The sequence below is a fragment of the Capricornis sumatraensis genome, unplaced genomic scaffold (assembly GCF_032405125.1).
Source record: "Capricornis sumatraensis isolate serow.1 unplaced genomic scaffold, serow.2 scaffold13, whole genome shotgun sequence".
Lineage (NCBI taxonomy): Eukaryota > Metazoa > Chordata > Mammalia > Artiodactyla > Bovidae > Capricornis > Capricornis sumatraensis.
Window position 1 is genome coordinate 1,702,709 of NW_027184624.1, and position 26,068 is coordinate 1,728,776.

General features: G+C 39.1%; 1 protein-coding gene across 1 annotated transcript in view; it reads left to right on the top strand.

The window, feature by feature from the left end:
* Positions 1-1,233: 1,233 nt before the first annotated feature.
* The window catches only part of LOC138072381 (inositol polyphosphate multikinase), a 50,797-nt gene continuing 25,962 nt past the window's right edge, over positions 1,234-26,068 (top strand). Inside the window, exons 1-2 of the mRNA XM_068963474.1 lie at positions 1,234-1,423; positions 21,419-21,504. Coding sequence (XP_068819575.1) covers positions 1,234-1,423; positions 21,419-21,504 — 276 coding nt within the window. The remainder of the gene's footprint in view (positions 1,424-21,418; positions 21,505-26,068) is intronic.

The window sequence follows — 26,068 nt, forward strand, 5'->3', positions numbered from 1 at the left end:
TTAGTCTGGTACCTGTAAGGCCAGGTCCAGTTTTCATTTGAAATGCCAAACACAGGAACCAACTGTGGTGTCCCATCCCAGAATCTCGCCCTCGCTCCCGGTGTGCACTGCTCCCCGCCCCCCCCCATTTCCCCCCCCTGATTTCGACACAGTTCTCCATCTATGGAGCATCTTGGAACTTGGGTTAAGGGTGCAGTGGGAGAGAGAGACAGGAAAAAAAAAAAAAAAGCCTGCTCATTTCTTTTAAAAAACGTACTCACTTAAAAAAAAATTAAGATTATTTCCTATCTTCTACAGTCTGAAATTAGTGTCGGTTTCAAAATTTTTTGAATAAGTTGTTTATAACTTGTTATAAGTTGTTTAAAGGCACCAATTTGGTGAGGAGGATAGGATTACTTAAAGGGTGTTTCGAAGGCTGCCTGGTTTTACTCCTATTGTATCTTTCCGGAGCGGGGAGTTGGAGGAAGGTGATTGCGGTAAAAGGCGGTCTCCCAAGCTACCCAGGGCAACGCTTCTGCCTCCCAACTCTTAACGAGTGACTGACTGCCTCTTACAACTGCAAGAACCAGACGTCTTTAAGCCGGGGACGCGCTGAAGCGCGTACTAAATGAATGAAGTAACAGCCAGGGCTGCACCAAAAAGGCCCATCGGGTGTGGATGAGAAAAGCTCCGCTCGTGCTCGCCCCTTCCAGGTCCTTCCGCTCGCCCGGGCAGCGCCAAGCGCGCGCCCCGCCTCGGGGGGTCCCGTCGGGCGGCCTCTGGGCATGCTCAGTAGCGGCGAGTCGCGCAGTAGGAAGCTAGCGGCGGAGGCGGCCGTGCAAGCGGCGCTGACGCGCGCGCGGCAGCTAAGGGGACTGGAGGACGGCGGGAGGGGGCGGGGGCGCGGGAGGTGGGGCTGTCGTCGCCGTCAAGGCCCCGGGGAGCGCGAGGCGCCGCCGCCGCCGCCGCTGCTCTTGTCCTTGGATCTGTCTCCAGGGCTGCGCCGGGATCGGCAGCCGCGGCGGCAGAGAAGCGGAAACCTAGAGCCGCCCCGAGCGGAAAATTGGGCAGGGGAGCGCCTGCGCCTCCGCGGCGTCATGGGCCCCCTCCCCGGGCCACAGCGGGCACCAGCCGCAGGAACCCCCGGGCCTCCTCGCGGCCGAGCCTGAGCGACCCTCGGGTCCTACGGAGCGCTCTCCCTCCGCCCTATTTTTTCCCCTGCTATCGCGGCTGCTGCCGCCTCGGCTCTCCGTTATGGCAACGGAGCCGCCATCCCCTCTCCGGCTTGAGGCGCCTGGCCCCCCAGAAATGCGGACCCCACCGGCGAGCGAGACCGCCCCCGAGGGCACTCCGAAGCCGGCGGGCGGCAGGCTCCGCTTCCTCAACGGCTGCGTGCCTCTCTCGCATCAGGTGGCTGGGCACATGTACGGGAAAGACAAAGTGGGTAAGTGGGGGTGGCGCGGGGCTCGCCGCTCCCCTTCCGCCTTCGCGAGACCCCGGCCGGCGGAGGCACCGGGGGCTCACTGATGGGCTTGTGCTGGTGTGCACGCCGCACCCTGGATCTCTTTCACTTCCCCCCAGAGCCTCGCGACCGGTGCAGCAGGGGCTTGAAAAGTGGGGCGATTTCTGGGATGTGGGGTGTCAGGCCTGCAGTGGGAGATGGCGAGAGAGGAGTGTCTGGTCTCCCCAGGGAGGGTGGATATTGATTGGAGACGGCGTTTATTGTTAGTGAAAATAAGGAACTTCGTTTTTACTGGATGGGGAAGTAAATTCTCCCCTGAGCACAAGGTCTGTTTATTATAGGCGGGTAGCTAGTATTGCAAAAGAAAAGGAATGAAACGCAGATGATGCTAATTTGCAGCTGCATAGCTGGAGGGGAAGAAAAAACAGTTTTGTTTTTTAATGTTTGTTTGTTTGGGTTCTGTTTTGTTTTGGGAAAGCTTGTCCTCGTTTATCTCTCTCCCCCGCCCTTTGGAGAGGTTTTTCTGATGGCTCTTGGATTTCTATGGGAGGCGTGGTTTCAGTAATGCTGAAACTCGGATTCATGGTCGAAAATACACCCTGCTGTTGTACCAGGATGGTACAGTTAAGACAGTCATTCTTGATCATCTTTTTAAGACTGTATCTTTAGCCTGTGTAATACATTTTTTGAGTCACAGCGTTTAAAGCACAATCCAGGGCCTTTTTATTCTCTTGGTAATGTAAAAGTTCAGTTTAGGAACTGGAATTCACCTGGCTTACTCACACTGGTTCCTAGGCCATGATTACTTGGGGAAATCAGATGAGTATGTGAGTAATGCGGATCTTTGACCTGGAAACCACTGAGGACGATTTGGTTTGTGCTGGTAAGATGATTCTGGCTTAGGCTAGTAAGATAATACTGACATTTTAAGCTGAGATAATAGGCCAAGACTGGTGGTTAAGTGACAAACCTAAGGTCATACAGGTACTGTGTGGAGAATATGGAAACCAAGGGCCCTGCCTCCTAGCACTTTTTTCCCACCATGTTCTCAGGTGGCCCAGTGGTAAAGAATCAGCCTGCCACTGCAGGAGACTGTGGAGATGAGTTCCATCCCTGGGTGGGGAAGATTCCCCTTGAGGAAATGACAACTCACTCCAGTAATGCTTGGGAAATTCCATGGGCAGAGGAGCCTGGCAGGCTGGCTACAAACCATGGGGTCCCAAACAGTTGAACAAGACTGAGTGAACACACACACATTGTGCTTGCAGAAAACCACTCAAACAAGGATTTTTGAAAATGGATGGGACAATGAATGTATGTTAATTGTCAGAGAACAACATTTTCCAATACTTTTATCTACTTTTCTCTTTTTCAAAGTTAGGAGTTAATGATGAGTCAATTGTATTCCTTTCTTCCCTTTAAATTGTTAAATTGTTACTTCCTTAGAGACTGAATCTTTTTATTCCAGTAGCCTCCTGAGTGGCCTGAGGCTCAGTTAAACTCCGGAAATGTTGAAAGAGTGAAAATTATCAGTTCTTTTGATACACCTAGGTTAGGAAACAAATAATTGTTCTCAAGTGCTTAGCTTAGAAGTAAGGAACATTATCAAGGTGCTTAGAATAGCACCTTGATAGCATTCTTCTATATGTCCCCTCTGTTAATGGAAGTTTGAGAGTAATTATGGAATACTTTTTAATAGATTTATAGTACATACCTATTGATTTATATTAATGAATTATAAAGATGATATTCTAAATAATATTCTAGAGGCATGAAAAAAATAATTGTTTCCCTGAGGGCCCCTAAGATGGACTTATGTACAAAGGAGAATGAACAAAATATCTGAAACTGAACCACAAACACGTTAGTGTAACCACTGCTTATCAAAGTATGTAATAGTGAACCTGTTCAGAGTTATCTGTGACTAATAACTAATGTACCTTAAAGCTACATTGTAAACAGTGACTGAAAGAGTTTGTCATCCAAATGAACTAATCAAAGGAGTAGTATAGATTCTAGAAGCTGGAATCCTTAGCTTTATTTATTATTACATTTAACTTAAAATGTTATTAGTGAAAGGACGCCTGATGATGATAATCTACTTTATTCATAGCATGGATAACCAGATGGTCAGTAATTCAAAGTTCGAGTTTATTATGTCTCTGTACTATCATAAATCACTTAGAGTTGTAAAGTACATATTGTAGTTCAAGATGTACTTTGGCTATCAACTGAAATTCTCAGAATAAACTTTGCTAAAGACATTGTGGATTTTTAAAAAGAAATTATTACTATTCATTTAGTAAGCAGGGTTCTTCAATTTAGGGTTAATGTCTTACCTATTTCCAAGAGGCTTTATTAAATTAAAATATAAAAACATATATAGCACCAAGTACTTGAATAGAAAAATATATCTTATATTATAACTGCTTAAGGTTATGTTATAGTTCTGATATCACAAGCTATATTTTTTGTTCTTCAGTGAAATTATTTCATCAAAGTGTATGTCTTGTTTTTAAGAATACAAAATATTTGCATTTTCAAGTTGTAAATTGTACATGATCTTTCAAGGTAAAAAGTTCAAATATATATCAGTGCCTTTCCCCCTATTTTCCTTCTCCCAGGGCAATCACAAACACTGGTAACTTTCTGGTGTATCCTTTCAGGCCTTTGTTTCTGGTCACATATGTAAACACAATAACACACTTCCAATTTTTCGTGCAAATATATCTGCAACTTCTGGCTTTCATTTTGTATTGTGTTACATAGTATGTCATATTTTCATGCTTATACTTCATCTAAAAAACTTGTATGGATAGTGGATAGTGTAGTATGGATATGTCATAATTAGTCCTCTGGAGATGAAATTTTAGATTTTCACTATTTTGTGTGTATGTGTTAAAAATAATGTATTAAACAGTCTTGTACATCACAGTATACCTTGCACATTATACAACCTTTTTTTGGCTATGCTGCAGGCCTTGTAGGATCTCAGTTCCCTTGACCAGGGATTGAACCAGGGCTTCAGCAATGAAGGCCTGGAATTCTTTACCACCAGGGAACTCCTGGGTCTTGTTTTATACAACTTTTTTATAGATATGTTTCACAAAAATGTAATTGCTACCAATTTGAAATCCAAAAGCTTGCCAAAATGTAAAATCCTTTTTTGTTTTGATATTTAACATGTACCATTAATTTCTTTCAAATGTCCTTGAGGTTTTAAACAAGTTGAAATCAGGTATTTGTATCTTAATCCAATTTAGGATATAGAAATGAAATGGTCTATAGGGAAAAGAAGGATTTAAACTGATATTGTCCTGGGGGAAAAACCCACAACTGTTTTGGCTTACTACTTGTCTATTTTTTTAAGATACCCTCTGAAACTAATTGACTTAAAATAATTTCAGGCTTCCAGAAGAGTTATAAGAATAATATAGGGAATTTAACATTTTTCTGAATTTATCTCTCTGTATATACATATTTATTTTTTTCTTGGGCTTCCCTGGTGGCTCTGTGGTAAAGAATCCACCTGCCAGTTCAGGAGACGTGGATTTGATCCCTGGGTTGGGAAGATCCCCTGGAGAAGGAAATGACAACATACGGCAGAATTATGTCTCTGAAATCCCACGGACAGAGGAGCCTGGTGGGCTACAGTCCATGGGGTCACGAAAGAGTCAGATATGACTTAGCGACTGAACAACATTTTTTCTTTATTATTTGAGAGGCACTACTATCATGTGCCTTTCTTTACACAGTAATACCTCAGTGTGTAAACTTAAGAATTAGTGTGTATTTCTGTAACCACAGCACATTTAACAAATATGGAAAATTTAACAGTTTGATACAGTGACAGAGCTGTGGAGCACAGCCCTTAGCACCTGACTGTCCCTGAGCTCCATTACCATCTCACACCAGACACCCGCACCCCCAAACAGGTAGCGGTCCTGTTCTGCCATTGGTTGACACCACAGTGGGCCTCTCCCACAAGCAACTGTCAGTGAGCAACGGGTAGTGGTCCTGCTCGGCCATTGGCCAGTGCTGTAGTGGTCCCCTCCCACGAGCAACCAACTGTCGGTGAACTACCATTAGTGGGGGATTCAGCCAACAGTTGGGGGAGTGATGGTCGCCAGGGGGGAGAGTGAGGTAAGAGGCAGACCCCAGCCTTTGCCTCGGGGGCCCCTCCAGCTCACCCAGTCTTGGGCCGCTGGATGATCTGGGGGGCCCAGGGAACAGACTGGGCGCTGTATTCCAGAGCCCTGGCCAGGGTCACCCACTGGCCTGGCCCAGGCCTGGGGACCATAGTGAACCTCTCCTCTACCCCTGCCTGTGCCAGCTAATGGCAGTGGTGGTCTGCATGGGGCCAATCTATGGGCGTTGGCCCCTGCCATTTGGACGGCCTGAGGAGCCTGAGGGCCAGGTGGGTCCAGGGCACTAGGCTCCCTCACCGATGACAGTTAGGCAGGGTCTGGGGACCTGGCCCTGAGAGAGCCACCAGCTGAGATCTGCCTCCTCTTGCTTAACCAGGACCTGGATCTCAAAGGGTGAAAGTTGTGCCTTGGGACCTGGTTCTTTCTTATCAGAACAGAAGATAACACATTAACACATAATTTGTTTGGTGGAGATTTATGGGAACATCATTACCTGATCATGACCTGACCTCAAGAACAAAGGATCTGACCCTGCAACAACTAACCACACCCCTCGCTCACCTTTCCTTTAACACTGCTTTGCTGATAGCCCTTGGGAAGTTTGGGGTTTTTAAGGCATGAACCACTGATTTCCTTGCATGGCCCTGCAGTAAACCTTTCTCTGTTCAAGTTTGTTTTGGTATCGTTTGACCTCACTGTGTGTTGGGCACAGTAACTTGTGTTTCGGTAATAATACAGTACTTCATCTATAGTCCATATTCTGATTTTGTCCACTGTTCCAATAATGTCTTATATTTGTTTTTTTCAGGATAGGGTCTAGTCTAGAATCATTTGTTGCATTTAGTTCTCTTGTCTCTTGGAATTCTATAATTTGTAACAGTTTCTCAGCCTTTTTAAAAATGAGAAGATTTTGAAGAGTACAGGCTAGTTACTTAATAAAGTATTATTTAACTTGGGTATATGATGGGTTCTTACGATGAGATTCAGGTTATACTTTTCTGGCTGGAATGTTATACAAGTGATATATAAGATATCCTTTTTAGGGTATCACATCTAGAGGTCCACACTGCCTATTTGCCTGTTATTAGTGATGTTCACTTGATCACCTGGTCCAAGTGTGGTTTGGCTTCTCTAGTATATAGTTAATATTTTCTCCCTGTGTTACTAAGCTGTCTGTGGAGAGATACTTATAAGTTCATGCAAATATTGGGATCCTCATACTTTACTCCTAAATTAGACATCTAATGATAATTCTGCCTGAAGCAGCCTTTACTCTGATAGTTGAAAAATTGTGATTTTCCTTTTTTCATTCTACCACTCTATTTTAATAGTCAACATTCTATAGTCAGTGAGGTTGCAAAGAGTCAGACACTACTGAGTGACTGAGCACTGATTCTAAGAAATAGCTCCAGGAGAGTGCAGGGGTTGGGGGGAGCCCTTCCACTCACAGATTTAGAGAGTAAACTAATGATTATTAGAGGGGATGCACACTGGGGAGCAGTGAAATAGGTGAAGGGGATTAAAAGATACAAACTGAGATATAAAATTAGTTACAATGATGATTAACATAGAGGATATAGTTGATATTTTACTTATTGAAGCATAGTTGACTTTGTAAGAAAAGAAATAGCTCTCTGTTATTCCTATATATGTGTTCTTTTTTATGATTAATTTGCAGTCATAGATTTTTATTTTATAGTGTCATAATCTATTATAGAACTTGTTTATTTTGCTGTTCAAATTGTCCCAGATTTGACCAGTTTGGAGCACTTCCTTCCTTTAACCAGGGAAGTCCACACAGCTCTGGAACCTGCCATTTCTCCAAGGAGCCCTGGTTCATTTTTAGTGGGAAATGGTTGTTAGAAACCAAGATCTGGGTGCAGGTTTGCTTGTTACCACTGGGATGTCACTGCTTCCAGGTCTTTTCAATGGATATTACTAAAAAGTGTGTATAAATATTTTAGAAATCATAATTGCATACTGATACTTCTAGTTTCATTCCAACTCCATGGAGTTCTTTTCCTTTTCCTGATTCTATATTTGTATTTTCCATTTACCTCAGTGAGCACCTGGCTCCCACAATATTAAATTTTTTTTAATCCTATGATCTTCAGAATTTCTGTGCTTTTGTCAAGATTAGATTCCTTTCATTGAGGGTATGTGGTTGGACACTTCTCAAAAGCTCTCTAGATTAGGATTTGTGTGTGTGTGTGGTTATTTTTACTTCCCTCTTCTCCATGGTAATATTATTCATTTGAAATATGTTTGTTTCTGTTTAAATTCATTTCGCTTCCTTCAGTGATCAGTTTTTGAATGCTTATAAAATTAATATGCTTCCAAAAGCAAAACTTTTCACAAAAGGTGTATCAGAAGTGTTACTCTCTTCAGTATTACTCCATCCCATTTCTCAGCATCCCTTGTAGGTTAACCAGTTTCATTGTTTTTGATTTATCTTTTCTGAATTTCTTGTTCTAGAATTAAGCAGATCTCTATTTTCTTCTTTTCCTTTCTTCCGACGAAAAGTAGTATGCTGTATATACTCTTTTGTACTTTGTTTTTTAAAGTTAGCAGTATTTCCTAGAAATCAGTATTAGCAGTTCATAGAGTGCTTCCTTATTGCCTTTTTACAACTTATTAGTACTCCATTGTGCATATATACCTCAGTTCTTTCAGTTTCATATTGGACTTGTTTTACTGATTTGTTTATCCTAGCAGTAATACCTCACTGTCTTAATTTAAACTGCTGTATAATAAATCCTGATGTATGGTAGAATAAACATCTCACTTCTGATTGTCTTGACTATTTCTGGCCATTTACATTCAGTGTAAAAGTCTTACACTAGATTTTACCTAAATAATTGATGCTACTCTATATCATGCTTCCTTTTTAAGGAATTTAAAACATTTCTGTGTTGGGAAACTTCAAACTTAAAAGTTGCAAATATAGAATAACAAACTATTACATATTACCATTCATCTGTATTTGGCTGTTAATATTCTGCCACAATTGCTTGGTAATGGTTTTGTGGAACCATTTAAAACCAAGTTGCAGGCATCATGACCTCTTGTCTATCTACTAAAAATAAGAACATTTTCTTACCTAACCATGGTAAAATTATCAAATTCAGAATATTTATCACTTTGCTTTTGCCACTATTCCTATAATATTTCTTTATAGCAGTTTTCCCTAATATTCTTTATAGCAGTTTTCCCCCATCTAAGGTTATATACATTGCACTTAGTTATTATCACCCTCTAGTTGCCTGTCATATGGAGCAGTTCTTAAATTTTTTCCTTTATCTTTTTTTAACTGTGAAATATTTGAAGACAATAGGCATATGACTTTTAGAATGTTCTTCAAGATTCTCTAATTATTTCCTTATGATTAGAATCAGATGAATGCATTTTTCTAAGAATACCAAATGAATTATGTTGTTTTCTTGAAGCATCATCTCATACAGCACAGGATATCAGTTGCATTACTGATGTTATAACTTTGATCAGCTGATTAAATGATGTCTGCCAGATTTTTCCACTGTTAAGTTTAATGTTTCCTATTGCAGGTAAATAATTTGAGAGGAATATTTTGAGACTGTTAAACATCCTGCATATCATTGGCATTTTCACCAAATGTTACAGCACTCGTTAATGATATTTGACCAACTCAACTTATTACCGTGTTAGCTGGAAAATGATGTTCTAATCTCTTATTCCTGTTACATTTGGTAGTTGGCATTCTTCTTTAAGGAATACAGATTTTCCTTCTCTCTCTAATTCGTAGGATGGATGGCTGGGTTTTCCAAATTTCTGTGGATCTTAGCCTTTATTGTTGCTGCTTAATTTTGATGCTCAATTGTCCCAGATTTTGGCAGTGGGAGCTTCTTCAACCTGGCTCCTGTGTCTTTTTAATGTTCCCATATTTTGAAGCATTTTCTCACTTTGTGGCATGAAAAGATGTCCCACGTTCATCTTATACCTTTCAGGTCCCAGCCTTAGAATAAGACACTATTTTCTCAAGAACCTAGTTCATTTAGGGGTTGTTGTTGTTCAGTTGCCCAGTCATGTCTGACTCTGCAACTCCATGGACTGCAGTATGCCAGGCCTCCCTGTCCCTCACCATCTTCTGGAGTTTGTCCAGTTGGATTCATGTTTATTGCATCAATAATGCTGTCCAGGCATCTCATCCTCTGATGCCCTCTTCTCCTTTTGCCCTCGATCTTTTCCAGTATCAGGGACTTTTTCATTGAGTCATCTGTTCGCATCAGGTGACCAAAAGACTGGAGCTTCAGCATCACAGAAGAGTAATGTCTCTGTTTTTCAACACACTGTTTTGGTTTGTCATCGCTTTCCTTCCAGGAAGCAATTGTCCTCTGATTTCATGGCCTGTAGTCACTGTCAACAGTGATTTTGGAGTCCAAAAAGAGGAAATATGTCAATACTTCCACCTTTCCCCCTTCTATTCCCCATGCAGTAATGGGGCCATTCCATGATCTTAGTTGTTTTAATATTTAGTCTTAAGCCAGCTCTCTACTCTTTTTCACGAACACAAAAGAATACTTTACACATGGACATCACCAAATGGTCAATACCAAAATCAAATTGATTACATTCTCTGTAACCGAAGATGGAGAAACTGTATATACGGTCAGCAAAAGCAAGACCTAGAGCTGACTGTGGCTAAGATGATAAGCTTCTCATAGCAAAAGTCAGGCTTAAACTAAAGAAAACCAGGAAAAACACTAGGCCAGCCAAGTATAATTTAAATCAAATCCCATATAAATTCACAGAGGTAATGAATAGATTCAAGGGACTAGATCTAGATAGCAGTGTGCCTGAAGAACTATGGACAGAGGTCTGTCATATTGTGTAGAAGGTGGCAAACAAAACCATCCCAAAGAAAAAGAAAAGCAAGAAGGTAAAGTGCTTATCTAAGGAGGTTTTATGAATAGCGGAAGAATGAAGAGAAGCAAAAAGCAAGGAAGAGATGGAAAGGTACATCCTTTGGGGATAAATCGTATTTAAAAATCAACATCTGGGCAACAGGTATACTCATTGCTTCTTGATTGTTATTACTATTGGTCCTTTCAGCAGAATGAATTAAGAAATAATTTCTTACTGGTAAAAATTAAAATTAATATTCATATCTATAATTAAAATCTAATATCACAGGGTTCTTCTCCCTGTTCTATATTCCTATCTCCCTTTTTTCTCAGAAAACTGTCTTCCCAAACATCAATACATTTACTCATCTTGGAATATTTAAATCAATTGTGCGTTCCTGGATTAAGGTCTATATGTTTGTGATAAATTGTTGTTCAGTTGCTCAGTCATGTCTGACTCTTTGCAACCCCTTGGACTGTAACATTCCAGGCTTCCCTGTCCTTCACTATCTCCCAGAGATTGCTCAAACTCATGTCCATTGAGTTGGTGATGCCATCCAAGGAACTTGTCCTCATGCCCTTCTTCTGCCTTCTGTCTTTCCCAGCATGAGGGTCTTTTCCAATGAATCAGCTCTTTGGAAGCATCAGGTGGCCAAAGTATTGGAGCTTCACTTTTAGCATCAGTCCTTCCAAAGAATATTTAGGATTGATTTCCTTTAGGATTGACTGATTTGATCTCCTTGCATTCCAAGGGACTCTCAGAGTCTTCTCCAACACCACAGTTCAAAAGCATCAGTTCTTCAGCACTCAACCCTCTTTTATGGTCCAACTCTGACGTATGTACGTGATTAATGGAAAAACCATATCTTTGACTGTAGGGACCTTTGTCGACAAAGTAATGTCTCTGTTTTTTAATATGCTCTCTAGGTTTGTCATAGTTTTTCTTCCTAGGAGCAAGCATCTTTTAATCTCATGGCTGCAGTCACCGTCCACAGTGATTTTGGAGCCCAAGAAAATAAAGTCTGTCACTGTTTCCATTGTTTTCTCATCTATACACCATGAAATGATGAGAGCAGATGCCATGATCTTAGTTTTTTGAATGTTATTTCAAGCCAGCTTTTTCACTCCTCTTTCACCTACATGAGGAGGCTCTGTAGTTCCTCTTCGTTTTCTGCCATTAACATGGTATTATCTGCATATCTGAGGTTATTGATATTTCTCCCAGCAATCTTGATTCCAGCTTGTGATTTATCCAGCCTGACATTTCACATGATGTACTCTGCATACAAGTTAAATAAATAGGGTGACAATATACAGCCTGACACACTCCTTTCCCAGTTTTAAACCAGTGTGTTGTTCATGGTGGGTTCTAACTGTTGCTTCTTGACCTTCATACAGATTTCTCAAGAGGCAGGTAAGGTGGTCTGATACTCCCATCTCTTTAAGAATTGTCTACAGTTTGTTGTGATCCACACAGTCAAAGACTTTAGCATAATCAATGAAGCAGAATTAGATGTTTTTTTTTTTCTGGAATTCTCTTTCTCTTTCTGTGATCCAGCAGATGTTGGCAGTTTGATCTCTGGTTCCTCTGCCTTTTCTAAATCCAGCTTGTGCATCTGCAAGTTCTTGGTTCATGTACTGTTGAAGACTATTTTGGAGGATTTTGACTATAATAACCTTGCTAGCATGTGATATGTGTGCAATTGTGGGGTAGTTTCAATATTCTTTGGCATTGCCCTTCTTTGGGATTGGAATGAAAACTGACCTTTTCGAGTCCAGTGGCCACTGCTGAGTTTTCCAAATTTGTTTGCATGTTTGGATTTGGTTTCTTAGTGTTTTTATTAAAGATTTCTGTGACTGTATTCATTTGAGATAATTGCCTATAATTTTAAGTCTTTGTTGAGGTTTTTAAAAATGAATATGCTGGCTTCATAAAGTGAGCAGGAAAATGTTCCCTACTTTTCTTGGTAAAACTGGTATCTTTTTCTGTAAATGTTGGATAGAATTTACTAATGAGCACATTTTGGCTTCATTTGTCTTAGTATATTTACAAATATGAAATCAATGTTTTTGGTATACATAAAACGTTAATACTGAGTCGTGTGTGACTCTTGTGATCCCATGAGCTGTAGTCCGACAGGCTCCTCTGTCCATGGGATTCTCCAGGCAAGAATACTGGAAGGGGTTGCCTTTTCCCTCTCCAGGGGAACTTCCTGACCCAGGAATTGAACCCAGGTCTCCTGCATTGCAGGCAGATGCCTTACCAACTGAGCTATGCAGGAAGCCCTTGGTATACATCAGTTCAGTTCAGTTCAGTTCACTCAGTTGTGTCCGACTCTTTGAGACCCCGTGGACTGCAGCACACCAGGCCTCCCTGTCCATCACCAACTCCAGGAGTTTAGTCAAACTCATGTCCATTGAGTCAGTGATGCCATCCAACCATCTCAGCCTCTGTCGTCCATTTCTCTTCCCACCTTCAATCTTTCCCAGCATCAGGGTCTTTTCAAATTAGTCAGTTCCTTGCATTAGGTGGCCACAGTATTGGTATACATAAATTAACTTAAACTTTTTATTCTCTGTCTAAAGGTGTTTGTACACTTTAAATTTTTTTTTTTTAATTTTATTTATTTTTGGCTGTGCTGGGTCTTCATAGGCTTTTCTCTAGTTGCAGTGAGCTGAGACTACTCTTTGTTGTGGTGTGTGGGCTTCTTACTGTGGTGGCTTCTTTTGTTGCAAAGGATGGGCTCTAGGTGCATGGGCTTTAGTGGCTGCCGCACATGGGCCCAGTAGTTGCAATTCCTGGGCTCTAGAGTACAAGCTCAGTAGTTGTGGCACACAGGCTTAGTTGCTCTGTGGCATATGGGATCTTCCTGGACCAGGGATCAAACTTTGTCTCCTGCATTGACAGGTGAATTTTTTACCACTGAGCCACTGGGGAAACCCCTATCTAAGCTGTTGAATTTATTGGTGTGAAGTTCATAATTCATTTATGCTTTTAATGTTTGTAGCATTTGTAGTGACATCTCATCTTTCATTTATTTCTAATAATGATTATTTGTTTTCCTTGATCTGTCTAGCTAGAGGTTTATCAGTTTTATTGATCTCAGAGAACCTTTTAATTTCACTGATTTTTTTCTGTTGTCCATTTTTATTGCATTGTTTTTTTTTTTTTTTGCTCTTGTCTTTCTTTAATATCTTTTCCCCCCTGCATCTTAAGTTGGAACCTTCTTTCTTTTGCAATATAAGCATTTAAAACTATGCATTTTTCTGTAAGCACTATGTGGTACTTTTAGTTGCATTCCACAATTTTGATATGTTGGTTTCATTATCACCTAGTTAAAATGTTTCCTAATTTCCCTTGTGAATTTTGATCCATGGATTAGTTAGAAGTGTGTTTACATTCTGTCTATTTGGTATTTTCCCAGATGTCTTATCATTGCTTATCATTGTGGTCAGAGAATATTCTCTGTGTGATTTTTTTTCTGTAGTCCAGCAGATGGTCAGTTTTGGTAAAAGTTCCATTTATACGTGAAAAAATATATATATTCTGTTGGACGTAGTATTCTATAAGTGTCAGTGTAGTCAAGTTGTTTGATACTGTTGTTAAAGTTTTATATATCATTACTAATGTTCTGAATACTTGTTTTTATGAATTATTAAGATAGTAATTGTGAGTTTATCTTTTCAGTTTTTGTTTCACATATTTTGAAACTTTGCTACCATTGTGTCTTAATGAAACCTTCTTATCATTATGGTATGTCCTTTACATTCAGTATTTCTTTTCTTGAAGTCTATATGACATTAGCGTAGTTTGATATATAAGAATATTAATATATCAACTATCTTATGAGTAGTATATCTTTTTTTAATCCATCCTTTTAACCATTTTTGTTTTTGTATTTAAGGTTTGTATTAAAATGTCTAGGAGGTTTTTTTTTTTTTTTTTCCCATAGTATGTATGATTCTCTGGGCTTCCTGGCTCTATAGTTTGTTTTTATTAGTTTTAGAACATTTTAGACATTGTCATTTTGGTCATTAAAAAAAGTCTTTTTAATAACTTGGTTACATAATTGAGATTATACAGAGTATGTAATTATTTAGTGTATATGTTTTCCTGTGTCAAGTATGTTTTCTATTAATGAAAGCAAAATATGTTTATTATAGAAATTTCTGGAAAAAGTTACCCCAAAAAAAGAAAAAAGTTAAAAATTACCTAGACTATTCTATCTGCAGATAGAAAAAACACACAGTTTTTTTTTCTCTTTTTGTGTTTCAATTTGGGTAATTTCTGTTGCATGCAGAAATTGCATGCATGTGTGTGCTAAATCACTTCAGTCATGTCTGACTCTTTGTGACTCTATGGACTGTGGCCTGCCAGGCTCCTCTGTCCCTATGGATTCCTTGTCCCCACATTTACTGATTTCTTCCTCTGTTGTTTTATGTCTACTGGTAAACTAATAGAAAGCAGTTTTTAATCTCTCTTACCATGTTTTTTTATTTCTTACATTCCATTTAACTCAAAATTTATCTGTGCTGAAATTCCTCATCTTTTCATGCATGTCTTACCTTTCCTGTTACAGTTTTTAATAGATTAATTATGGTTATTGTAAGTTTGATAATTATAACATCAGTGTAATCTCTGAAACTGTTCTGTATGTTGCATTATCTCTTGGCAGTGTTTTTTCCCTTAGTTTTTTATATGACTTGTGATTTTTAAATTAAAATCTGGATATCATATGTAGGACTGAAGTAACTGAGGCAAACAGTATTTATGCCTGAAATGAATATACCTCTTCTGCTAGGCTGTTAATGTTGGTGATTGAACCAGTCTAGTCAGGAGTAGAGCCAAGTGTGAATTATGTTGTAGTTACCTTTTGTTGTAGATTGACTGTTGTGCCCTCCAAAATTAATATATTGAAACACTAACTCCCAATATGATTGTATTTGGAGACAAGGCCTTTAAGATTAATGAGGAAAGGCTTCAACCCATCTTCAGTTAGTTTAGTCGCTCAGTCGTGTCCGACCCTTTGCGACCCTATGGCTTCCCTGTCTATCACCAGCTCCCAGAGCTTGCTCAAACTCATGTCCCTTGAGCCGGTGATGCCATCCAATCATCTCATCCTCTCTGCCGTCTGCTCCTGCCTTCAATCTTTCCTAGCATCAGGATATTTTCCAGTGAGTCAGTTCTTTGCATCAGGTGGCCAGAGTATTGGAGTTTCAACCTGTCTTGTCTCTCTCTTTTATAAGTTTTGTCTCCTCCACCCCCCCGCCCCCCCTCCCCTATCCAAATTAGGGCTAGCTAGGAAGGGGGTGTGTTTGTTTCACCTGAGGTATTGGTACTTCGATTTTCTTTTGTTCTGTTTTTGAGGGCTTTTCCGTTTGTCTTTTAGCCATTCCTTTTTCTTATTATAACTAAACAAGATCATAAGGTGGGGCCTGATCCCATAGGATTAGTGTACTTCTAAAAATAGACATGAGAGCGTATCCTCTTGTTTCCCCACCATGTGAGGACACAGTGAGAAGGTAGGAGCTGTCCACAGGCCTGAAAGACGGCTCTTGCCAAGGTACCTGGCACCTTGATCTGGGCCTTCAAGCTCTATAACTGTGAGAAAATAGATTTGTGTTGTTTAAGCATCCAATCTTTGGTATTTCAGAAGTACAAGCAGACTAACATACCTCTAGTGTATCTTGGGCTTGAAATTTCTCTGTTTTAATCTTACGTTTAGAGTGAGAGTGATTTGCTGGAGGATTTTTCTCAGTATTCCTTTCCAGCCCTCTGCTTTAGGTCTTCTTTGCACCCATGCTTCAGAAGTTTTTTTTCTCTATGTTCATGCCCCTCCTCCATCTGTAGACTACTGTTGCTTATTGGTGACAGACCATGTCAGAAAGTGAGAGCTGGCCCAGGGCATGGGGGTCTTGGATTTTAAGGGCTCGGTAATTTCATGTGCTAATGAGGGTGGTGAGTATTCTTGTTACGTCTGGGAAGGGTGGGGATTTCCCAGGGTTTGGGCCACTGCCCACCTTCTGACCTTTTATGATCTAACTGTCTCAGCTTAAGTGGGGGTGATTTTTAGTACTGGTTGTGGTTGTATGTGTTCAGTTGTGTCTGACTTTTTCGACCCCATGGCCTGTAGCACACCAGGCTCCTCTGTCTGTGGAATTTTCCAGGCAAGACTATTGGAATGCATAGTCATTCCTTTCTCTAGGGGATATTCCCGACCCAGGGATCGAACAAACCCATGTCTCATGTCTCCTGAATTGACAGGCAGGTTCATTACCAACTGTACCACCTATTACAATGAAGGTATAATGAACTAAAGGTCAATGATTGGGCTGTTCTCAGAGCCACCTTAGTTTTAGCTGGTTCCAGCCAGTCTGTATCCCAAGGGTTGCACCCCTTCATTTATCTAGCATGTGTGTCCTACCCTTTTCCCTCCTGTCTCATGCTCCTTTTTATTTTTTGTGGGAGACAAACTCTTTAGCAAGTGAGTTTCTTTCTCTTCCCCCAGCAATAGGCCACCTCTGGAGTCAGGATTTATCATGCTTTTCTGGTTCCTGTTTGCCTCCAGGATTAAGGATTTTTTTTTTTTCTTTTACTATTCTCCCCATCTTTGTGCCTTGGGGGCAACATGATTTACTGCCCTTACCCTAGAAGTTTTAGAATTTTGTTCACAGGGGAAAAGGTTCTGGTAGGAACTGTTTTTTCCTGTAGTCGTGTTACCTGAAAAATTGGGTTTCTCTTGGTGGGTGTTGAGCCAAAAGACATAACCAAGTCAAAGATCGGGAGAAGAAGGATTTATTACCTATAGCAAGTAAGGAGCTCTTTCCCAAAGCAATGTCTCCCCAAATGGTAAAATTGGGGAAACTTTAAGTTAAGGAATATTCATGAAGGGGCTTGAGGAGAGAATTCAGTATAGAATTGGTGCAGAGATCGACAGAGTCCAAGTTTTAGTTGATTGAAATCGCAGAGGGTTCGAAAAGGAAACCTCATCATTCCATCCTTCACTTGAGTAGGGGTGTAGTTCCTGAACAGCTATGATCTGTATCAGATTGTTATAATATATAACTTGAGGAGGAACTAGGACTTTATCACTGAACTATTGTTTCTTGGGGCTTCCCTGGCAGTTGAGAAGGTAAAGAATCCATCTGCAATGCGGAAAATCTGGGTTTGATCCCTGGATTGGGAAGAACGCCTGTAGGAGGAAATGGCAACCCACTCCAGTATTCTTGGCTGGAGAATCCCCATGGACAGAGGAGCCTGGCAGGCTACCGTCCATAGGGTCGCAAAGAGTGGAACACTAGCGAGCGACTAAGCACAGCACCGCACATTGTTTCTTGACTGCTTTTCCTTTGTTCCTGCAATCCTTCACTTCATTGTTCAATTGCTAAGTCGTGACACTTTGTGACCCCATGAACTGCAACATGCCAGGCTTCCCTGTCCTTCACTATCTCCCAGAATTTACTCAAACTCTTGTCCATTAAACTGATGATGCCATCCAACTTCCCTTAAGATTGTTAATTACTGAGTCCTGTTCAAGGGCAAGCATTGTGGCCAGGCTTAGATCCCCAAACAACTTAGACCTAAAATGATTTCTCTTATGTCAAGAAAGCTGTGCCTGGTTCTTTTTCTCCAGGGACTCCCTGCCCTATCTGCTTACAGGAATGGTGTCTACTTCCTCAAGGACTGTACCTTTGAGGGTTGCTTTTTATCTTTTTATTCAGTTTTTTTTTTTTTTTTTCTTTTATTCCAGTCTTTTTCTTGGACAGAGGAGAGGGGTTTCTGGAAAAGATAATGCAAGTGTTTTGTAACTTTTTGAAGTCAGTATTCTCTCCCTAACCTGTATTTTGTTATTGTTAACTGTTTGTTAAAAATATTAGCTAAATTATTCTTACTGCCTTGTAAGGTAGTCCCATCTTCTTGCCATGTGCTACCATAAGCAAGGGAATGTTCCCATTGGGCATATCATAGTGGTTAGATTATATGTTTGTAGTTTACAGTCTCAGTGCGCTAATAGTTTCAAGAAAAGTTATAATTTTGTAGATTATCTAACTTTTCCTTATTTTAAGATGGGAGTGGCGTTCTTTCAGCTTTTTGTATACTATGTAGAAGTGGAAGTCCAGAATTATTTTTCTGACCCATTCTCATTTCTCCTTATGATACTCCAACTGTGTATTTGTTAGAATACTTGATATTATCCTACAGGCTGCTAGTGCTTTATTCCGTTTTTCTTTTTAGATACTTTTTCTCTCACTGCACTAGTTTAGATATCTTCTATAGACCTTCCTTAAAGTTTATTATCAGTCTCTTCGATTGCCTGTTCTTAATCATCTGCTGATAATTGTATTTCAGATACTGTGTCTTTTTACTTCTAGAATTTCTTTTGGTTCTTTTTTAGACTTTGCATTTCTCCCGAAGTATCTATTTAATGTTGATATCCAGTTTTTCCTAGAGTTTCTATTGCATCATACTTATAATTATTTTAACATCCTTGTTTGGTAGTTATAAGTACTCGTTCATCTATGTGTCATCATCTGTTGACTGTACTTTCTTTTGGTTATACATCACACTTCCTTCTTTTGTTATGTCTCAATTTTTAAATTGAAGTTTGGATATCTTATTTTAAATAAAAGTGAGAAAAAAGAAAAGAATGCTGGGAAGTGAAATATATTATTTTTTGTTTTGTTTTGTTCCACATAGAGTATAAGCCCTTCCCCTCTGTTTAGCGTGAGGAATGATAAATCATATTCCCTCTAGAATTTAGTTGAACTGGGGCTGGGCTGCATTCTTAGATTCAGTTCATGTGGTGTTGGCCCAGCCTTCCAAGATGTTTCTTTTCTTATCCTGACTGTTTTTCAGCTGTGAGGGATTTGGCTGCAGTGTAAGATACTAGTGGTTTACTTTTAGATCCTATAATTCATTCACTGGGAGAATGCCTGGTATTACTGTCTCCTTCTCCATGGCTTCTTTCTCTGAAAACCTGGAGTGGTATTTTTCAGAGTGAATAGTGTGGGAGAATTGCTGGATAAAGCAATCTGTTTTTGTATGAGGACTATTGTCTCTAATCCATCCTGCTACTCCACACTGTTGTCTACAGTCTGATTTCTGCTTGCCTGCTAAGATGTTTGTCTAATGGCAGACTCACCTGTATCTAGATGAGGTATCTGCTTCAAGGTGGGGAAGCTTCATAGTTCTCTCTTCACTGATGAATGCTCCCTGCTCCCTCCCAATTTAGCTCATCAATCCTTTTTTTTTTTTTTTTTTGAAATAAAGTATTTTTAAGGTTTATTTATATATTTATTTTTGGCTGTTGATTAAATTCTGCATTTTTGTTGTTGCTGCACACGCTTTTGTCTAGTTGCGGAGAGGGGGCTAATCTGTAGTTTTGGCGCATACACTTCTCATTATGATGGCTTCTCTTGTGGAGCACAGGCTCTAGGGCTCGTGGGCTTCAGTAGTTTGTGGCATAAAGGCTCAGTATCAGCTCCTGGGCTCTAGAACAGAGGCTCAGTAGTTAAGGTGCAGGGGCTTAGTTGCCCTGCGGCATGTGGGATCTTCCTGGATCAGGGATCGAACCTGTGTTTCTTATGTTGGCAGGCTGATTGTTTACCACTGAGCCATCAGGAAGCTCCAGGGCTTTTTTACATCTGCCTTTATTCATTAGCCCATTGAAAATATTTGTTACCATGGGTGTGAAGGCTCTCCCAGACTTTGGGAACAGCTATGTTAGACTGTTCTTTGAAGTCCCAAAATCTTTTCATTACTTACCAACCAATCTTACCCATATGAATTAATGTTTACCTTCCTTATATTCTATAAGTAGCACTTAAACAAACTCAATCACTATATCTTTTAGGTTGATAGTTTGTAGATTAAATTCTGCATTTTTGTTCTTAAAAATTCCTGACACTTGCCAAAGAAATAGAAACTTAAGTAGTGTATTTTATCAAAATTGGAAGTAGATTTATTTGAGTTCTGTTGTGTTCTAACTGGCATGATTTTATGAAATCTCAATATATGAAAATTTAAAATTTTCACATATAAATGAAAACCAGCCTCCCCTTTGAGTGGGCATGTCGTAAAATGGTGCCTCTTCTTGTCCAGGCTTGGTGCCTGATTTCAGCTCCTACATTTCGCATTGGCTTGTTGCCCTCATGCTATCAGTACAGCTTTACACAGTGCATCTGACTCAGGAAAAAACTTTAGTGGCTTTCTTATAACAGATGAGATAAACTTAAAAAAATGAAAAAATGGGAAATTCATATAGAACCACCATTAACATTTTTTTGTTTGCTTATAAAAGTGGGATCAGTTTATGCTGCTGCTTTTAATTTGCTTCTTGAAAGTGAAGGTCACTCAGCCGTGTCCGACTCTTTGCGACCCCATGGACTATACAGTCCATAGAATTCTCCAGTCCAGAATTTGGGGTGGGTAGCCTTTCCCTTCTCCAGGGGATCTTCCCAACCCAGGGGTCAAACCCAGGTCTCCCTGGGCATTGCAGGTGGATTCTTTACCAGCTGAGTCACAAGGGAAGCCCAAGAATACTAGAGTGGGTAGCCTATCCCTTTTCCAGTGGATCTTCCTGACTCAGGAATTGAACCAGGGTCTCCTGCATTGCAGGTGGATTCTTTATCCAACTGAGCTATCAGGGAGGCCCGATTTGCTTATTTAACTATTAATTAATATCTCCTGGAAAATCTATTGCTGAAGAGTTTCTATAAAAATTTAAATATGTTCTATTTATCAGAAAGTCTGAGGGGGCTATAAGGGGCATAACAGTTGGAGACACCAAAAGGAAGCTATTTAGAATTTGTTTTCCTGGTGCTTTGCCTATAACAGGCACTGAAATATGTTGTTTAAATGTTTCAGTTTCTGAAATAAATAAAAGGAAACTTAAATTTATGAAATTGGCTGTTAAAGCATTTTAGAATATCTTATTTTTGTTCTGTAGGTATACTGCAACATCCAGATGGCACAGTTTTGAAACAATTGCAGCCGCCTCCAAGGGGTCCAAGAGAGCTGGAATTTTATAATATGGTAAGTGAGGTAAGATTTATTTTGTTGTATTCAAAGTGCTTTTCATAATTTTATGCTGCTGACTCAGTAAGAAATACATTTGATAACATGTCTTCTTAGTACACTGTGCGACTGAAACAATAGCTCAAAAAAATACAATGTTTATCTTTACTAACATATTCTATATTCTCTATTCTATTTCATTTTTGAGTGATTCTTATTTTGATATACTGAATTAATTTTGATTGATGGGTTTTGACCTACATTTTTGAAAAATACTTAGATGATAGACTGTATTTTTCAGAAATGCTGAGTTTAAATAAGTACTTTTTTTTTTTTACTATAGAATTTCTTAGAGCTTTGAACGTGAGCTAGTGTGTACTGTGAAACTCCAAAGGAGAGTAGAGGGGAAGGGTTGGTGGACAGTTAACATTTAATTAACCTTATTACTAGGAATAATTTTTAGAAGATTTCACAATGTTTTGCAACCATCACCTCTATCTAGTTAAGAAAACATTTTTAGCACATGCAAAAAACCCTGTACCCAATTAAGCCACGATGTCCTATTCCTCCCTCAGCCCAATGTCTTCCACCCACCAACCTGCTTTCTATGGATTTAGTTATTCTTGTGGCTAGCTTCTTTTGTTAAGCATGTTTTTAAAGTTTGTGGTAGGCATTAGTACTTTGTTCCTTTTTGTGGCTGAGTAATACTTCATTAAATTTACATACCACATTTTGTTTATTCATTCACTCATTGAAGGACATTTGGATTGTTTCTATCTTTTGGCTTTTGTAGATAAGGCTGTTATGAACATTTATGTATCAGTATTTGTTTGAATACCTGTTTCTAATTCTTTTAAATATTAGAATTGGATATGGAGTGGAATAACTGCATCATATAGTAATTCTACATTTAATTATTTGAGAAACTGTCAAAAGTGTTTCCCAAAGTGCCTGCCCTATTTTACATTTTCACCATTAATATATGAGGATTCCAGTTTCTTTATATCCTCATCAACGCTTGTTAGTTTTGTTTTTGTTTTTAAATGGGCATTCAAGTGAGTGTGAAGTGTTAATCGTATTGTAATTTGCTTTGATTTTCATATGTGACTTGTAAATATTTCCCCTCTTCTCTGAGTTGTCTTCATTTTCTTGTTAGTGTCTTTTGAAGTGCAGACTATTAGTGTCATATTTAATGTCATGAAGGTGAATGCTCATATTTTCTTTTAAGAATTTTATAACTTTACCTCTTAAATTTAGGTGCAAGTAAAAAGATAATGCAAAACAAAAACCAAATGCTTGCTAGTAATGCTTTACCAACTCATTTAACAACAACCTGTGGGTTAGATACACTGTTATTATTCTTTTTATACTAAAGTATGATTAATTAAAATAATTTGACCAGGATCATTCAGATAGTTAATGATGGTCCCTGGATTTGAACATAGGCAGTCTGGCATTAGAATATGCTTTCAATTGCTGACACTTCCTCTTTTTCAAAGAAAATATTTTATATTTACTCTGTAAAAGTCTTGCACATACTTTGTTGGATTCATTCTAAGTTGGGTTTATTCTTATTTTTTGTTTCTATTGTAAACAGAATTTTTTTGAGTTAAGTTTTCCAATGGTTGCTAATACACAGGAATGAGATATTTGTGTGGTGTTCTTACGTGCAGTAATATTGGTGAACTCGTAGTAACTTATATTTATCTGAGACTTTCTAACAATTTTAGTTGCTTTCTGTATAGATGGTTACATCTTCTGTGATTGGAAACTCTATTTGTCCCTTTTGAATCTATATACTTCTATTGAGGATTTCTATATAGTTCAGTGTGATGAACTGAAGCAATGGTGGGGGGAATCTTCTCCTCATTTAGTAAAAGTGTTTCTAACATTTCCCTGTTAAAGTATGACTTTCAAGCTAAGTTTTTGAGAGATACTTCTCCACAGATTAAGGAAAGTGCTTTCTTTGTGAGTTAAGATTCTCTCAAGGAACAAATGATGCACTCTATCAGTTTAATAAAAGGACTGTTTACAATGATGTAGTCAGAGTTTAAGGTCACCTGCAAGAGAGAAGGCTATACCATCTGTAGGCCTGGTCAGCATGGAGAGGGAGTGGTTGCTGGAACTCAGCAAGGTAACTTTAAGAGAAGACTTGGACTGATAAGGAGGAAACTAGAGAAGTAAATAAGTGACCTCAGCTGTTCACCAACTCCCTAGTCTCTTGTACCAGGAAGAGACAATGCAGGAGGGCAAAGATTTTCTGTATCTGTTGAAATGATCATGAGTTTCCTCTTTTAATCTGTTAATGTGGTAAATACCCTTGTGCATTTGCTAAGTTGTGTCCAACTCTTTTGACCCCATGAACTATAGCACACCAGGCTTTACTGTCCTTCGCTATCTCCCAGAGTTTGCTCAGACTCATGTCCATTGAGTCAGTGATGCCATCCAACCATCTCATCCTTTGTTGCCTCCTTCTCCTCCTGCCCTCAGTCTTTCCCAGCATCAGGGTCTTTTCCAGTGAGTCAGCTCTTCATATCAGGTGGCCAGAGAACTGGAGCTTTAGCTTCAGCATCAATCCTTCCAATGAATATTCAGGGTTGATTTCCTGTAGGATTGACTGATCTGACTTCCTTGCTGTCCAAGGGGACTCTCAAGGGTCTTCTCCAGCACTGCATTTCGAAAGCATCAGTTCTTTGGCACTCAGCCTTCTTTATGGTCCAACTCTGACATTTATACATGACTACTGGAAAAACCGTAGCTTTGACTGAGATGGATCTTTGTTGGCAAAGTGATAACTGTTTTTTAATATGCTGTCTAGCTTTATCATAGCTTTTCTTCCAAGGAGCAAACGTCTTTTAATTTTGTGACTGCAGTCACTGTCCACAGTGATTTTTGAACCCAGGAAAATAAAATTTGCCACTGTTTCCACTTATCCACTTTTTCACTATCTATTTTCCCTATAGTGATGGAACCAAATGCCGCAATTTTAGTTTTTGAAAGTTGAGTTTTAAGCCAGCTTTTATACTCTCCTCTATGGAATTCTCCAGACAAGAATACAGGAATGGGTAGCCATTCCCTTCTCCAGGGGATCTTCCCAACCCAGGGATTGAACCCAGGTCTCCTGCATTGTAGGCAGATTCCTTACCGTCTGACCCACTGGGGAAGCCACTGGTAAATGCCATAACAGATTTCTAATATTACATTACCTTTGATTTTTGAAATAAAACATACTTGGACATGTCATTTTTGTTTTTTAATAATATGCATTACTGTGTTTTGTTTGCTAGTGTTACATATATAAGATTTTTTCCAGCTATGCTTATGAATGAGATTATTATTTTCTTCACATATTGTCCTTGTCTTGTTTTGATACCAAGTTTCCTTTAGCTTCATAAAATGAGTTTTGAGGGACATTCCTTTTTCTTTTCTGTGGAAGAATTTGTATCAGATAAGTATTTTATTCCTTAGACTTGATAAAACTTACCTATAAATTCATCAGAGCAGCCTGTTCACTTGTCTCTTTTTTTTCCATAAGTCCTTTCCATCTTTCTTTTCATTTGTTCCTGGGAAAGGATATATTTTTTAACTAATGATTCAATTTCTTAAATGTTTTGATTTTCTTTGTTAATGTGGTATTAAAATATAGATTCTAGTTTTATGTAATTATCCACCTGATAAAGTTCTTCATAGTATTTTTTAAAATGCTATGCTAGTTTAATTATGACTCCCTTTTTATTCCTGTTTTTTTTTTTTTCTGTATTAGCTTGACCCAGAGCATTCTTTACTCTCCCTCTTTCAGTATCTCTGTCCTCATCTAGGACTGATCCTAAGTTCAGAGATCCTTTGGTTCAGGTCTTCAGAGTGGACCTCTGAGCCCAAATATCACTGTTCAGCTTAGTACTTTGGGTTTCCTCTTTATTTTAGATCTCTGTGAATTTCCTTTTTTTAATCATAGTAGATCAGCTATGCATTTAAGAAAATATTATATTTTATCCTACGTTTCTAGGTACAGAGTTGTTTAGGTTATCTTGTTTGGCATGTTGTAGTAAAGATCAGTCTTACTACTTAAAAAAAAAATATTTAACATAAGAGAAAGTTTATGTTTCTACTCTTCTAGTTCTTTTATCTTTTCACTTATATCGTGGACTTCTTCAGGTTAAGCACATAGAGGTGTATTTGGCTCCTCCATCTTGTTAGGTCATCATGAATACTGTGTCTTCAATGTCTTTGTGCCAGGAACAAAGGGATTTGATAAGGTACACCTTGCTTTTAATTACCTTGACCAGGAAGTGACTGATATCATTTCTGCTCACATTTCAGTAGGGGAAGCTGGAAAATAACAGTATATCACGTTTGGTGAGTTTCTGCCATACTTGAGTTTATTAAATAGAATTATGTCATATATAACTACTTGATGTGAATGTGGTTTGACATATATAATTAGAATTCTGATACTGAGATTTCATAAGCATTTTACATGAGTAAACTTAAATGGCTTTGAGTACTTAGGTAGACCATATTTGGCAAGAGTTAATGGGTAAGATGTCTTGCTAGTCATTATTATTAGTAGACCTATTTGGCA